Source organism: Ahaetulla prasina, chromosome 4 (assembly GCF_028640845.1).
Source record: "Ahaetulla prasina isolate Xishuangbanna chromosome 4, ASM2864084v1, whole genome shotgun sequence".
Classification (NCBI taxonomy): domain Eukaryota; kingdom Metazoa; phylum Chordata; class Lepidosauria; order Squamata; family Colubridae; genus Ahaetulla; species Ahaetulla prasina.
Window position 1 is genome coordinate 34168948 of NC_080542.1, and position 17803 is coordinate 34186750.

A 17803-nucleotide genomic window follows, 5' to 3' on the forward strand; every position below is an offset into this window, starting at 1 on the left:
AACACCCGCGAAAACCTCAGAAAACAAATATATATATGTATATGTATATGTATATGTATATGTATATATGCTTATACCTCCTTATATTTCCTCATATATATGTTTATATACTATATAATCTTTTGTGTGATGCTTATATATATTGTTATGACAAATAAATAAATAAATAAAATAAATAAATAAAAAATATGCTAAGTAGTTTACAGAGTCAGCATATTGTCCCCAACAATCTGGATCCTGATTTAACTACTATCTCAGAAGGATGGAAGGCTGAGGATCCCCTAAAGTCTGCTGAAGATGATATCTTCATGGTAATGAAATGTTGGAAACTAACCCACAAGCTCAAAGAATGAACCTTTACCCCCTTCCTACACCCAATCTATATTCGCCACTATTGCAATAATTTTTGTCTTTATGAATGTAAGTCTTTTAATGTCTGCCTTATATAATGGGTACATCATCCTTGTCTTACCTGGCTTGTCCTATGTGTTGAACTTAAATTTCCAAATTGTAATTCCCAACCAGTATGGTGATTTGGTCAACTATCATTCTGGCTGGGGGTTATAAGAAATAAAATCTGGAATATCTACATGATTGCTCATTTGGTGATTTAAAATGGATTTTTTTTAAAAAAGAAAAGAAAAATAACAACCACAAAAAAAAGCCCATGTGGAAGATTAGTGTCCATGTTATCAGTGGCATGCTGAAGTAGGAAACAAGTTATTTTTACTGTTAACTAGGGAAAAGAATCTTGCTAGATAGTGCAGCTGCTGAGATAGTGAGAAGAGAAAATTTCGGGAACTGTTGCTATGACAACAGGTTGAAGTGCTAGGCCCACAAGGGCTTCAGGCTGTGGGAAGTGTTTAGTTGAATCCAGATACTAGGGGAGCCTTCTATAAACAGAAGTGGCCAAAGCAAAATGTACTTGATCTTCAGTTTCTTACAAACGTTACATAGAAACTAGATATTATATTTCTGAACTTCAACTCCTTGCTGCTTGGCCAACAGGGCCAATGGAGGTGTTGGCTAGGATATTGTGGGTTCAGCAACATTTAGAGGGTGTCAGGATTCTCTAGTATGTTGTGATTTCTGAGAGCTACGTGGCTGTATAGTTTAAACGGACCTTTGAATTTAAACCTGTAGGTTTTCAATAATGCAGATAATAATTAAGAGAACTTCAACAAGTGTGGAGGTTATCTCCAAGACTGAGAATGTCATAAGCAATTATGACATTTATGGATATTTTTTTATTACATTTACAGCTGCTCAAGAATTCAAAGGCATCTTAAACAAAGGATCCTAAATAATTCTCGAATTATCCTTGTTAGGCTTACTTGATTGCTGTATCCTGCTCCTTCATGATAGTGGCCTAAAATGGTAGAATCTGGTGAATTCCTGGAAGCCCATAAGCAAAGTTTTATTTACTATCTGAAAATAAATTCAGCGGTGAAAGACGGGAGAGTCATCATGTCTGCTTCATAAGCTTTTTTTGAAAAAAAAGCAGAGTAAAAACATTATATATAATATGTACACCAGAGCCTAGGCTTTGGCACCAACAATTTAGCTGGCTGAATATAGGGAAGGATATGAGTTATTTTTATGGAGTTATTTTCAGTGGAGAGGTATAGTAGCTGTCCAGATTGTGTTGCACTCTAGTTTCCATCAGCCTCAGCCGGCCATTATCACGTGTATAGTTAACTAGACTTCAACCAATCTGTTTTAGAATGCTTTGCTTCAGTCCTGTTAACTGGTATGTATAGTTACAAATATATTTATTTTCTAAACATTCACTTCTGGTCATTTCAGTAATCTTGCTAATTTCTTGCTCCCTGCAAAATGGTCATTCTCTAACCAGTCAAATCAAAATAATTTTTATTTTTATTTGCGAGAGTCAATCTTATTTTTACTGTAGTCTTCTGCAGAGAATAGCATTGATTTGAGGGGCACAGTAAATAATTCACTTAATTTATATGATTGTGAGCCACCCATCTCACATAGGTGACTGTAGGTAGTGTACAAAGATTAAAAGCACAAAAAGCATGACCTAAGCACACTAACACCACTCACTGTACTGGACAGAAATCACATCACATCACACCTGCTGTTGACAAGTCTTGCTAAGCAAAACTCCATATTTAGAGCAGACAAGAATCTACATGTTCCCTTGAGGAAAAGCAGCAGGCAGAGGCATCTGTCACATTCTCCTTCTCATGAGTTCCTAATCATCCTGAGTTTTAGCATTCATAAGTAGGCTGGTTGGGTCTCTTAAATAGTTAATGGAAAGTAAATCATGAGTTGGTGTGATTTTGGAATGATCAAATTCCCGTTCCAGCCATTGCTCTAGATGGATGTTGAATGGGTCTATGGGATGAGGAAGTATAAGCCAGTTCAATTCTACCACCATTTTGTATTTGCCACTAAAACTCTATATGACTGGAACTTGAGTATCTTTGCCATGGCACTGTATATATATTGAAATACCACTATGATTTTTTTTCTTATTTTGTAATAATTTTGATGTGCCTTTGAGAAAACTGATCAAAGGATGCTAATAAAGACCCAATAAATAAATAAAAATAAATTCTGAGGAGCATGTATCATGAGAAAGGATAGCTTGTCAGCTTGTTCTATTTTTTCCTCACTTCTCCCAGACATCCAGGCTGCCCTTGGCCAAAAAGCCACTTCATCACTTTGAGAGCAAGTGGTTCTTGTCAATATAACAGTTCATTCATGTGGAAGAAAGCTTGACATTCAGTGTTTTGTGCCATTGTTACAACTTTGTCTGTTTCTTGCTTCCCACTCTTACTTTTAAACAGTAACAGGAATCATCTTTTATTTCTAGGATATAAGGGGGAATCTCTCCTCACCTCTATTAAAGTTGGTCAAAAGTTGTCTCTGAACAGCGAAGGAGAGGAAACTGTGTTTGTGTGAATAAGTTCCTCCTGGAACTTAAAAACCAAATGTCAATTATACCTGTCAAAGGTTGTAACCCTGGTCTCCTGTATACAGGTAGTCCTCAACGTACAACCACAACTGAGCCCAAAATTTGTTGCTATACAAGACAGTTGTTAAATGACTTTTGCCCCGGTTTATGACCTTTTTGCAACAGTTGTTAAGTGAATCACTGAAGTGGTTAGTAACCTGGTTGTTAAGTGAATCTGGCTTCCCCATTGACTTTGCTTGTCAGAAGGTCACAAAAGGGAATCACATGACCCCAGGAGACTGCAACTGTCAACAATATGAGTCAGTTCCCAAGTTTCTGAATTTTGATGGCGTGTGACCATGGGGATGCTGCAACAGTCGTGAGAAAAATTATCATAAGTCACTTTTTTCAGTGCCCTTGTAACATCAAACCATCACTAACTGAAATGTGAATTGAGGGCCACCTGTGAAATAATAACTGAGCAAGGGAGAACAGCCTAACCTTACAGAAGCCAACTAGAGAAGGAATAGTTAGTAGATCAATCCTAGTTCTTCAGGTCAACACTGCAGTCTTCTCTTTTGTAGCACTACAGATTTCATTCAGTAGCAGAGTGAGCAACTTTTTCATTGATAGGAACTGCACTTAATATTGTATATGGGGATGATAGAGAGGATTTTCTGCCTTCTTTAACTGTACAGCAGGTGTCTAATGTCCTTTTGTATATGACCTTCAGATAGCAAGTCTAGAGTCATGTAGGAGTGGACAACTATAAATATTGAATTTATAGATGAATTATAAAAAAAAGGGCCATGCTTCACAGTTTAAATGGAATCATGGTCAAGATAAACTGATTATCTTAAGTGTACTTTTTAACTGCAGTAACATTAAATGACTGGTACAGTTGTCACCTTGTATTTAATTATTGAAGGGACGTGGTGGCTTAGTGGGTAAGACGCTGAGCTTGTCGATCGAAAGGTCGGCAGTTCAGCGGTTCGAATCCCTAGTGCCTTGTACCGGGGTGAGCTCCTGTTACTTGTCCCAGCTTCTGCCAACCTAGAAGTTCAAAAGCATGTAAAAAATGCAAGTAGAAAAATAGGGACCACCTTTTTTGGGAAAGTAACAGCGTTCCGTGCGCCTTTGGCGTTGAGTCATGCCGGCCACATGACCACGGAGATGCCTTCGGACAGCGCTGGCTCTTCAGTTTTGAAATAGAGATGAGCACCGCCCCCTAGAGTCAGGAACGACTAGCACATATGTGCCAGGGGAACCTTTACCTTTACCTTTTTATTTAATTATTTCCTCTGTATGTTTAAAATTATGATTAGTGACAAGTTTTGAGGGCCAAATGCAAAGCTCTTCTGGGAGCTACTGCTGGCTGTGTGAAAATTTGGTTTGCCATTTCTGACCTACACAGAGTTTTCTCTCGAATGTTTGCTTTCTTTCAGATCCACATTTCTTTCTTTTAATCAGGAAGATTATGGCAGTTCATTTTCTAACTAACAAATTTTATTATCAGGTTTAAATGTTTACGAGCTACAGCTCACTTCATCAGATACTTCAGATAAAGTAAACTATAGCTGGGCAAAATGTTAATGTCTTTTAATAAAATTTGTAACCAGAAAAGGTGCTACCAGACTCACAATTTTTTTGGGGGGGGGCGCTACTGTAGACTCTCTTCTCTTATGTTTTCTCTGCCTTTGTGTCAGGTCTGCTAAATTATGAACCAATGTAAAGGATGCTATTGTAATTCAGTAAAGTAGTGTTTATAAACAGAATAAGTAAAAAAAAAGCATAAGTACTTTGTAGGGGTTTAAATAACAAAAGAGAGATAATTGTTCACAGGAGGAAAATACTTCATTTTCCTTAATTCAGCCATTTATCAGGTGTTAAATAGCTTTCCTGCATGGGAGGCAATATATTCTTCATGCAGTATTGGAGACCTTGGCTGTCAAAAATACCTCATTTCAGCTCATTTTTTAAATGTTAAGGCTTTGTGGTGGTATAAAATGCCAGTATTTTATACTTTATACACTTATACTTCACTGAAGAGAAGCTAAAAGTACAGCATAGCGACGGTGGCGCGGTGGTGCAGTGGTTAGAATTCAGTACTGCAGACTACTGCCTGAAATTTAGCAGTTCGAATCTCACCAGGCTCAAGGTTGACTCAGCCTTCCACCCTTCCGAGGTGGGGAAAATCAGGACTCAGATTGTTGGGGGCAATAAGCTGATTCTGTAAACCATTTAGAGAAGGATGTAAAGCACTGTGAAGAGGTATGTAAATCTAAATGCTATTGCTATATACATAATTAAAAAGCAAAACAAATTTAACAGCCAGGGAGATTGTTTGAACTGAAGTTAAGACAGTGGGATCATGGAAAGTCTAGAGTTGCCTCTGTTAACAGTGTATTCTTCTCTTCCTGACACTCCTTGCCCATTGCTGTAGATTTCCTCTAGTAGCAAGAATGGATGACTTTTAGATAGATAGATAGACAGACAGATAGACACATATACATCTTGGAGCTGTACCTAAAACTACCGGTACTCTTAGTATAATGGATTTTTGGGATTGTTCAAGCAGGGAACTTTATTGTTGCTTTTGTTTTTTGTTTTTAAATAACATATTTCAAGCCCACACCATGGATTTTCAAACTTTTAAGGATGTGAATCCTTCTTCTTAAAAACAAATTCAAGGGGCAAACTCAGGCAGTAGAATATTGAATGATATATTCTAGTGAATTTTTAATTTTGCCCTTAGTCTCTCGCAGAACTTCACCTGGCCAAGATTACAGTTGTGTTTTTCTGAATCAAAAAATGTTGCTATTTTTTTCTGCCACACATGAAATAAATGGAAGCAGATATTTGTTAATGAATAATTGGCCTTGGACTAACCATGATGTTTGTAAAAATATTTCAAAAATACAGGTGAAACTCAAAAAATTAGAATATCTTGCAAAAGTTCATTTATTTCAGTAATGCAACTTAAAAGGTGAAACTAATATATGAGATAGACTCATTACATGCAAAGCGAGATAGTTCACCCCTTGATTTGTCATAATTTTGATGCTTATGGCTTACAGCTCATGAAATCCCAAATTCACAATCTCAGAAAATTAGAACATTACGTGAAATCAATAAAACAAGGATTGTACATAAAACAATATCGGACCTCTGAAAAGTATAAGCATGCATATGTACTCAGTACTTGGTTTGGGCCCCTTCTGCATCAATTACTGTCTCAATGTGGCATGGCATGGATGCTATCAGCCTGTGGCACTGCTGAGGTGTTATGGAAGACCAGGATGTTTCAATAGCGGCCTTCAGCTCTTCTGCATTATTCGGTCTCATGTCTCTCATTTTTCTCTTGGCAATGCCCCATAGATTTTCTATGGGGTTCAAGTCAGGCGAATTTGCTGGCCAATCAAGCACAGTATTCCCATGGGCATTAAATCAGGTTTTGGTACTTTTGGCAGTGTGGGCAGGTGCCAAGTCCTGCTGGAAAATGAAGTCAGCATCCCCATAAAGCTCATCTGCGGAAGGAAGCATGAAGTGCTCCAAAATCTCCTGGCAGACAGCTGCGTTGACCCTGGACTTAATAAAGCATAGTGGACCAACACCAGCAGATGACATGGCTCCCCAAATCAATACAGACTGTGGAAACTTCACACTGGATTTCAGGCATCTTGCAGTGTGTGCCTCCATTTTTCCTCCAGACTCTGGGTCCTTGGTTTCCAAATGAGATGCAAAAGTTGCTCTCATCAGAAAAGAGGACTTTGGACCACTGAACAACAGACCAGTTCTTTTTTTCTGTAGCCCAGGTAAGATGCTTCTGACATTGTTTGTTGTTCAGGAGCGGCTTGACAAGAGGAATACGACATTTGAAGCTCACGTCCAGGATCTGTCTGTGTGTGGTGGCTCTTGATGCACTGACTCCAGCCTCAGTCCACTCCTTGTGAAAGTCCCCAATACTTTTGAATGGCCTTTTCCTGACAATCCTCTCCAGGCTGTAGTCATCCCTGCTGCTTGTGCACCTTTTTCTTCCACACTTTTCCCTTCCACATGACTTTCTATTAATGTGCTTTGATACAGCACTTTGGGAACATCAAACTTCTTTTGCAATTACTTTTTGCGGCTTTCCCTCCTTATGGAGGGTGTCAATGGTGGTTTTCTGCACAACTGTCAGCTCAGCAGTCTTTCCCATGATTGTGATTCATACTGAACCAGACTGGGAGATCATTTAAAGGCTCAGGAACCCTTTGCAGGTGTTAGGGCTTAATTAGCTGATTAGAGTGGGACACTTTGAGCCTAGAATATTGAATCTTTTCACAATATTCTAATTTTTTGAGATTGTGAATTTGGAGTTTTCATGAGCTGTAAGCCATAAGCATCAAAATTATGACAAATCAAGGGATGAACTATCTCGCTTTGCATGTAATGAGTCTATCTCATATATTAGTTTCACCTTTTAAATTGCATTACTGAAATAAATGAACTTTTGCACGATATTCTAATTTTTTGAGTTTCACCTGTACTTTGCTAAAAGCCATAAAAGGGAAGAACTCATTCTTCTGAAAACAATATCCTTGTCGTATATAAGTGATTTGTAGCTAAGAAATGTTGGCTCTTGGTGAGAAAATTGGGATGCAGCAGGCATAGAATGGAATATCCTGAACAGGAATATTGTAGACATAATATTTTGTTACCAATTCCATCTGTTGTTTTCTAGATTTCAGAGCCATTAATGTAATGAGTTAATGGAGTTTCTCCTGCATTTCCCTGATGATCCAGGATCATTTCTTCTCTCTGAATGTTCCTCTTTATAACTTTCTTACAGGTTCATAGCCAAAAATGTAATGCGTTTACAACGCCTGGGTATCACCCATGTCCTCAATGCTGCGGAAGGCAAGTCTTTCATGCATGTGAACACAAATGCTGATTTTTATGATGGAACTAATATCATCTACCATGGAATCAAGGCCAATGACACCCAGGAGTTCAACCTCAGCCATTACTTTGAAGAAGCTGCTGATTTCATTGATAAGGCATTAGCACAGAAAGATGGTAAGACATCTATGCCCAAGTGGCTTTCTGTGTTGCATGGCCAAATAGTTATCTTGCTTAGATACACTTTCTTAAGTCTTGGTTTGGTTCGCACTCGGTTTAAATTGTTGCATGAATTATCCAGTTATTATTTTGTAACAAAATGAGACTTTGCATGATCAATGTACCCACTCATTGTTTCTTAGTATTTAGAGCAGAGGTGTCAAACTCAAGGCCCGGGGGCTGGATCTGGCCTGCGGGGTGCTTATATCTGGCCCATGGGGCTGCCCTGGAAATAGCGAAGGACTAGCCAGTGGTGCCTCTGCCAGCGAAAATGGAGGTCGCGAGGACCACACATGGTCCTCCCGAGCTCTGTTTTCGCTAGCAGAAGGTTGCAGGAGGCCGTTCCATCTGAAAACAGAGCTTGGGAGTCTGTTTTGGCTGGCAGAGCGCTTGGGCCACTACAGGCGCCCCCTCAACATGTGATGTCATATTGGCCATGTCTCCTGGCCATGCCCCCTTCCCCGAGATCAGACGCAACCCTTATGCAGCCCTCAATAAAATTGAGTTTGACACCCCTGATTTAGAGTATTGCCAGAACTAATATCTCCAACTCATTAAGAGTCTGCATGGCAGCAAGATGGGAAGTAGGGGATATGGAGAGAAGAAAATTAAATGTTTCCTGCCTTTGCTCTGCTTCTCAACTGGCAGGAAAAGTCACCCTTACTTCAGGAGCTATCATTTAATAATTGACTTGAAGCTTTTATGTACGTGTATGTATACAGGTAGTCCTCAACTTATGATAACAATTGAGTCCAACATTTCCATTACTAAGGAGTTGTTGAGTGAGTTTTGCCCCATTTGCGACCTTTGCTTCTCTAAGGGATTTGCTTCACATAAACCTGGGTCACTGGAACCATGATAAATGTATGCCAATTGCCAGGCATCTGAATTTTGATCATGTGGCCAAGGAGATGCTGCAGTGGTTGTAAATTGAAAAATGGTCACAAGTCACTTTTTTCAGTGCCATAACTTTGAACAGTCCCTAAACAAATGGTTATAAGTCAAGGACTATCAGTATACTATTGGCATCTCCTTCCTATACCATATAATTCTTAGAAATATCCTATATTTTTCAGTTTGACCCCAGATTCGTTACTTAATTCTCTTGCCATCTATTACAAAGGCATTTTTTAAAATTGTAAATATTTGCTATAGGTGGCCTGGAGGGATGGAAATATGGAAGATAGACAGATCTCTTAATGTAGAAGTCAACAACCTTTTTGACTCACATTTGGAATTTTAGCAACATTGAAGAATAAGATGGCTCCTATTGGAGACATGCCTGTTCATTAAATGGCCACCCCAAGTGGAATGGGCAACAATAAAACAGCTATTGCCAAAAGTCAGAGAAAGGCCTTGGGGGTGCACTAAAAGAAATGTTTGGGGTATAATAGCCCCTATAGGCACAATATTGCCAACCACTGCTTAATGTTTTCTTCTCCAGGATTGACTGATCTTTTGCAATCTTTTGGGAGCTATGGAAAAGGGTGGGAGAAGCTGTTGAAATGTTTGAGTTTAAGAGATGAGAAGTGTGGGAGATGTAAATGAGAAATGTGTAAATTATATCCAGTTATTGCTGTAGAAGAAGGATCATTTGTCTGCTTGGCTGCGGGTTTGTGCTGTTATATAGGGACGACAAAAGGAAAGAAAATGCTGTAAATGTCAAGTTTTCTACTTCTCCTTAGTTATTGATGTCTTTTTCTCCATCTGAAGTAAATGCTGTGGATTATTCCATAGTAGAATTTTGGACCTGGAAAACAAGGATGAGAAAGATGAATGGTGGTCTTGGGAGTGGTTTGTACCCATTGGGCTTGAACTGGATGTATTCCTACTTGTAGAATTGAGCTAAAGTTGCACTGAGATTGTTGGGATCCCTTGGTGGAATAATATTTCCATTCTCCATCATTAGATGGCTCATATAAAAATGTGTATTTTTTAAGTGGCCCAAATTTTACTAATTTCACTCCTAAACTCCTGCTTGAAGATTTCAAAAGAGACCACAAAAACCCACAAGACTGGCAATATTGAATGTAATTTTGGCCATTTAATATTTAAATCTTAAAAAATACTGTTGGTCCTGAAAAAGCTAATGGTGGATGTTGTAGTTATGTGGGCATCTCTGAACATTGATCACACAGGTAACACTTGAATAATAGGGCAATACCATCTCACCTGGTGCCACCTAACTTTTACTCTCTGATTAGCCAAGGAATTGAATCTGCTGTTTGGTGAATGAGTAAGATCCCTGAGTTATTGGGCCTAACATTGATTTTCTTTTGGTAAATATACTTGCCTCTATGGTAGTATTGTATGGGACCAAAGCATGCATGACTATGTACATATACACATACCCACAATCCGTTCACTACTCTCAGTGTATTGCATATATGCTTACTCATACACACAGACTGATAAATCTCTCCTTGGCCATTATCTTCATGACAGGGTTTTTGTTTTGGGCTTTTGTTTTGAACCTTAGAACAGGAGAGACAAAAAGAGAAGGCTTATAGAAATGAAAGGAATTGGCTGACTGTGCCAGGTTTATGCCTCTAATATTTGCTGTAGGGTAGCCGAAAGGAGCAAAATGGCATTTTCCCATTTTCTATTTTGGCAGCATTAGGAGAGAACAGTTTTTTGGTTTTTTTTTTACAGAAACAAAAGTACCAAAGGGAACTGACTCAGAAAATTGCAAGGGCCTGTCCTTGATCACTTTAGATGGAAAGAGGGGAATTTGGTATCTAGAAATGCATCCTTGCATGAAATGGAAGTCCTTTCCATGCTCCTTGGGGAATTTGTAGTGCTTTAATCTGAGAATTAAAGCTAAAACAAAAGATGGCAACTAAATGGGATTTCTGAAATGTTGGGTGGTCAAATAATGTCCAGTAATCTGGAAAGACAAACAAAATTGCTATGTGTTCAAAACAGAGTCCAAGGGGGTTTCATTATAGGAAATGGTAAAAGGCGGCGGGGGGGGGGGGGGAAGGGAATTCTTTTCTATCCCAAAATGCATTTATTTCTGGTTCATGTGTTGTATCCTTATTACTTCTTTCTCTTACCTCTGTTTCATGTTTATTTTCTTTCTGACACCTACTCTCCCACCATTCCTTCCTTCTCCTTTTTGATATTTCATTTTGTTAAAAAAGAAAATCCAGGTGGACTATCTGGACAAGTAAAAACTGCCCTTTCTTACAGTATTGGAACACATTTCATGTTTGGCCCACATTTCCCATCATCCTCAACTACCAGGCTGTTGGCATGATGGATGAATATGTTGGCAACTAGGATTCAGCACAGTCGGAAGATAGTACGCTGGTCAAGGCATTTGCATTTTTCTTATAAGTAAAAACAAGTTTAGGTTAGTGCGATAGTGGAGGTGTTTTCTATGTCAATGAAGGTTGTTGAAAACAAGGGAAAGTCTATTTGTATTCCTGTAGATGTACCACTTTAAAATGGAGTGATAGCAGGCAAGAGAGACTGGTACATTCCTCTTTGAAACTTCTTCTCCTCTTAAAATCCCTAAAAGCATTTGCTTCCCCCTTCCCACTCCAGCCTTCCCAATAACACCCACATCCACACATCTTTAGCCTAAAGTTTCTATTGTATGCATAGCCCTATTACAAAGGCCAGTTATCTTTGGCATAACATTGTGCTCCCATTTAGCTGTATTGTTCTTTTTTTTTTGCCAAATAGGTAGAGTGTTTGTCCACTGCCGTGAAGGCTACAGCCGCTCACCCACCCTTGTCATCGCTTACCTCATGCTTCGGCAGAACATGGATGTCAAAAGTGCCGTCAGCGCCGTCCGGCAGAAACGGGAGATTGGCCCCAACGATGGCTTCTTGAAGCAGCTGTGCCAGCTCAATGAGAAGTTGATGATGGAGGGCAAGCTGAAGAAAGCATAGCCCCTGCCTAGCCTGTGGCCTCTCTACACTTCTTGCCAAACACTGTTAATTGCTTTGGGTTGAGGACACTGGCTGCCAGGCTGCACAAGTGAGGCAGGAGAAAGCTCAAGTTGCTTTCACAAAGACTGAGTGGGGTGGTTTTGAGTAGTCCCGGAAAACTGCTGCAGGGTTGTGGCACCCTTGCTGTGAACCCCCACCTTGTCCAGCCAGGCACCAGCTCACATATCTTTATTTTGGAATTTGTTAAATATAGTTTATTTGTGTGTGTGAGAGAGGAAGAAAGTTGAAGGGCTTGGTTTCAAAGTGTTTTGTATCATGACTATAACTATAAATATTGCAAGATATGATTTTGCTATTGTCCTCATTTGCTTAGCCAGCCATTCCTTCCTTCATCCCCTGCCCGCCCCCCCCCCTTTGTAGATTTAATGGAGGGTTTTTTTCTTCACATGTTTAGAGGTATCCTTTACATGGATGGCAGCCCGGGTCAAGGTGTGGGATTGGGTTCTAGTCCATATGATTTATTTGCAGGGAGCATCAGGGTTCTTTTGAGTTCCCCAGAAAGTTTATATAGATAACTGACATTCTAAAACCTCAGGGCAGTGCTAGGTTAATTTCTCCGGCGCTGAGTCCTGGAGAGTCCTAGAGCAGGTAGCTTTATTTTGCTGAACCAGATTTTGCTATTCAGTTCCAAACTATTTCACAATTTTAAGAATGGTAAAATTTAAACATGAAACCAATGATTTAGGTCATCTAGTCTGCACATAAACATGCAGGTGCACATGCATACATGCAGATTCAGTGGCAGGAGCGTGCAGTGGCGGCTCTTTTGGATAGCTGGCTTTCCAGGCTACTTAATACCTTCAGCAAAGGGAATCCTACTTTCTTCTGAGAGAAGTTAATTCACCATCCAATAGTTCTTAGCCACTAGAAAAGTTTGTCGTAATGTTTTGCTGCAATCCTCTTCCTTGGCCTTGATACCTCTTATTATTATTATTATTATTATTATTTATTAAATTTTTATACCGCCCTTCTCCCAAAGGACTCAGCCAGAGTAAAATACAAAATATATACAATTAAAACGGATTTAAAATATAAAATTACTAAATGGCTCAGAATTAAAATGAATTTAAAATTTAAAATACTACTAAAACCCAATTTAAAATCAATCCATTTATGCCAGTCCCGCTTGGATGAATAAATATGTTTTTAGCTCACGACGGAAGGTCCGAAGATCAGGCACTTGACGTAGACCAGGGGGGAGTTCATTCCAGAGCGTCGATGCTCCCACAGAGAAGGCCCTACTCCTGGGGGCCGCCAGCCGACATTGTTTGGCGGACGGCACCCTGAGGAGACCCTCTCTATGAGAGCGTACGGGTCGGTGGGAGGCATAGGGTAGCAGCAGGCGGTAAGTACCCGTAAGTACCCGTAAGTAAGTACTCTTGCTTTAATTCCCGCCTTTTAGAGCAGCGTTCTGTCAGCGTTGGCAACTTTAATATGTGTAGACTTCAATTCCTAGAATTCCCCGTTTGTCCACACGTATCAAAGTTGCCAAAGTTGAGAGATATTGTTCTAGAGCAAGAGCTGCTTTCTCTGTGTCATATCTTTCAGCTGTTTGAAGAGAGCTATATGGTTTCCTCTTAGTGCTAATGCTGGGTACTTCCATTTTCCGGAACAAGATCTAGAATAGGTCATAAGCAATAAATTGACTAGCCAGGATCAGTGTCAAGAATGTCTGCAAAGGGGCACCCTGGCTGTCAAATGTATGTGTGGGAGTGTTTGTGTACACATGCATGCACACCACGGGAACATTTGTCTTTTGCTTATTCTAGTTAAAGTAAGGCCCCTTGGGTCATCACAAGATAGGAAAGTAAATGTTTAGTAAAAAAAAAAAAGAAGCACAATTTCCTGTCATCAAATTATCCTTCTGTTTAGCTGTGCTTGACATGAATGTGGATGTAAAACACACATTTTACCGTACTGAGACATGCACCCATACATAGGCACATATACAAGCAATGAAAAAGCCATCTAAGAACAAGCAGTTAATATAATAATATTTTGTATATATTGTTGACATAGGCAGGTTTACAGCTTATGTGTTAGAAGCAAATTCTCCCCCCTTCCCCCCCCCTTCGTTTAATCTGTCCTTTTGCCCTCTTTATTTGTTTACAAAGTCACTGAGACATATCTCTGTTCCAATACCGTTGGTATGATTTTGGCTGTGCTAGGCTGCATCGACAATAGAAATGGCTGGTTTCCTGCTGAGTTTCAGTAAGGAATATTAGCAACCTGCTGCCTCTTGGCTAGAGGTCTTTGCGAATAGTAATGATAGTTTTTGAAATGCTGGATTTGGTAAGTGAAACAAATTAGCCTAAATAAGCCGATCAAGTGATCTAATTTATTCTGACAACACAGATATTCACAGCCTTGTGTGAGAGCTGTGTTGTATGGAATTCTGCGTAGTTACATCTGAAATCTCTCTCACTATCGTCTCCCTTCCCCTCCACCAACTTATTTTCTACAAGATAGCACTAACCTGAATTTTTTCAAAATAAATTTTTCTGACTACGCTTTCCAGAATGTTTTTTTTTTATCACTCTTAAAAGATCATTTTCTAGAGATTATGAAATTGTATGAGATACAGGGGTGTAATTCTGCTCCCTGTTTTACTTCTCATTTCCAGCCCCTTTGCAATGGCTTCTGGCCAAGAGACAATATCATGGGAACCCGATTCAGATCCCCATTCATCCTGGAAGTTCAGTCTCTAGATCAGGGGTCTCCAACCTTGGCAACTTTAAGACTGGGAGTTGAAGTCCACAAGTCTTAAAGTTGTTAAGGTTGGAGACCCCTGATTTAAATGATGGTGGGCTGCTTCCCATCTCTCAGCAAAACCAACTTCCTTGTATTACTGTGAACATTAAAAGGGACAGGAAAATTAACATTGAAGAACAGATGTTGGGACTGAATTTAAAAAAAGTTTGCCTTTTTCTTCCAAGCATTTTCCCCACAATCGTGTCAATACCCATACTTCTTATAGCCATATTGGTGCAGTTGCTGATCATAGCACAGATTTAGAGCACTGTCTTGGGCTCACAGAGAAATATTCTGAAAATGACAAACTCAATAACGTAGACAGCTTTAAAAAAAACCTACAGAAATTTTAATTGAGCTGCAAAATCTTTGGGTTTATTGGAAATCAGAGCTGCTGGCACAAATTTCCAGGCACAAGAACTGAACCACTGCCAACCCCTTACCTGCTTCCACTGCCTTGTTTCTTGCCATCCTCTCTTGTCTCTGAGGATGCCAAGCCTGCCTCTTCCAGCCCAGAGTTACAGCCTTAAGTTAGTAGTGGAGCATACACTTTGCATGCCAAACGTCTCTGATCCACTTCAACCCTGGTATCTCCTGTTAAAAAGAGGCAATATTAGTGATCAGGAAGAGCCACAGCCTGTTTAGGTGGATAGTATTGGACTGGCTGGATTAGCAGCTTCAGTTGGGCATAGGGTTAGCTTCATTGTTCTTAAGAAGGAAACAATAGCTCCACTGTTACTTTAAAAAGTTGCTTCCAAACTTCTCTCCACCCCCCCCAATAATTTTTATTAAAGATGATATACTGATAAAACTAATACAAATACATAGTACAGAAATATATTTAAAAAAATAAAAATTTACAAAGTGCAGAAAAAGGTAAAAAAAGGAATCTCCCCCTTCATCTCTAGCAGGTATAGTCAACATTGACAACTTTATCTCTTAAAATACATCTTGAACATTAACCTCATTCCATTTCTTCTCCATTCTCTATAAGCCCATCTCTTAAACCTCATTTCTCCATATTAATCAAAAGTCTAGTAAGAGTTACCAGAAATAACAAGTATTAAAAAGTACAAGAGGCTGCAAAAATATCACTCCTTGCCATCTACTCACAAAAATCTTCAGCTGTTCAGAATATATCTGGGTAACCTTGAGATGTCTCCTTGCTTGGGGGAGATTTTTCAGCAATCTAGACTCCGCATCCAGCTGCCTTTTGGCCATAAAGTTTCCTGCCGTCTGTGGAATGTTGGTTGGCTTTTTCCTCACCAGAAACGGGAAAAAAATGCTTACAAATTTCTTGACTAAAAACAACAAAACCTGTGATCCTCTGTATCTGCAATTCTCATTATTCCTGTTTGCACAGAGGATAATGGAAGCCACAACCCAGTGAAGGATGTAAAATTGGAGGTGTTTGTATTGCAGCATTCCAATTAGCAACCTATAATTAAAATTAAAATAATTACAAGCAAGGATGTGAGCTCAAACCCTTCCCTCCCAAGAAATGCGATAGGAACACATTTAATAAGGGAGCCCATGGCTTAGACACTCTGTACGTGAGGTTTTGGTGGTAGAAGAGATGGTGTGCTCCTTGTTCTTGAAGCCCTGCATTGCTGTGGTTACAAACTGATTGAGATCATAATGATTGTTATATAAGAAAAGGGGTAAAACAGCCAGGAGATAATAAATAATGAAAGGAAATGGAATAACTTGTCTGAAGCATATGTATTTTTTTTTAAATGTGTTGTGATATTTGTCATTTGTTAGAGGGGAGACAATCCACAAATATTCAATAAAACTGACTGTGGCATTCAATACCTGCCTTGTGTGGAATTTGCTGGACTGTTCAAGGAAATTTTAGAGGAAAGTGTAAACATTTGCCTTTATTTTGCAGTAGAAGGAGGTTTTTTAAGTTCTCGAAATAATGCTCTTAGGAAATTATTCCTTAGATTACACTGGGACAGCTCACATCACACAAAGCCTTTTGTAACCCGGAGGAACCCTTGAAATATTTTTCACATCTTGAGGAACCCCTGCACATTCAGGTTCAAATATAGGCAAGAAGCTAACAAAGTTATTATATTTTGTTTCATGCACCTTGTTCCCTAAATCCAGCTTCTCCTCCTTGCTTCCCACCTCCTCTCTCAAGGACTCCATTGCAAAACTAGAGAGAGGGGGTGATAGCTTGCAACCTCCAATACCTCTCCCCTTAATATTAATGTTTGGACTCCTCAGTCTCCCCTGAAATATTGCTTGAAACCCTGATTCCAAAGCCTTCACCAGCAAAACCATTTATCCTTTCCCCTGCGTCCTCCCTCCCCCTTCTTTGGGGGTGGTTCCTGCTGCTGCCACTGGTGCCCAGGCCTGGTCTCCTGTGCCTTCCCTGAAATGAAGCTTCCCGGACTACTGCATGTGCACACTGGAAACTCAGCAGGGTGACTGCAGCAGCATCTCTTGCACACTTTTTTCATGACTTGCTGTTTCTTCATTCTATCCTCCACAATCCCACCCAGGGTCTGTGCAAGCTTCGGCAAGGCAACCTACAACCCAGTGTTGGAGGTTATAGTTTTTAATCTCTGCTTTTAAAAAAATAAATCCCAGGGAAGCCCTAGTGATCTCTCATGGAATCCTCTCATGGTTCCTTGCAACCCCAGTTGAGAAACTCCCAAGCAAAGCAGTGAGATCTGGTGCAGTTCATTGAAGGGAAGAGAGACAAGATTGAAACCTCTCAACCTTTGGGGTGATTGTGTCACAACTCCTTTCAAAACAGGAAAATTTATTCTGCTTGACATGGATTGTATGTTGCAGCTCTTTCAATTACTCTTGCCATAGACTGAATTGTGACACGGGAAAAGTTATTGTGCTCTTTATTCCTAAGCAAATGAATTTGCATCTATGTTTTTGTAGGTCTTTGTAAGAAAAGGTGCATTCATAATAAGTTACTTGCTGCATTAATAAGCTTATTTATCATGCCATTCAATCCAAACCAATTCTAGGCAGCTCTAAACAATAAATGACATGAAAACAGAATTCAAAATATCAATCATAAGAAAGAACATAATTATGAAATAAT

General features: G+C 39.5%; 1 protein-coding gene across 1 annotated transcript in view; it reads left to right on the forward strand.

The window, feature by feature from the left end:
* DUSP3 (dual specificity phosphatase 3) overlaps positions 1-13817 on the forward strand; it is a 30806-nt gene extending 16989 nt beyond the window's left edge. Inside the window, exons 2-3 of the mRNA XM_058182112.1 lie at positions 7755-7981; positions 11714-13817. Of these exons, the coding sequence (XP_058038095.1) occupies positions 7755-7981; positions 11714-11922 (436 nt within the window). The 3' untranslated portion in view covers positions 11923-13817. The remainder of the gene's footprint in view (positions 1-7754; positions 7982-11713) is intronic.
* Positions 13818-17803: the final 3986 nt, after the last annotated feature.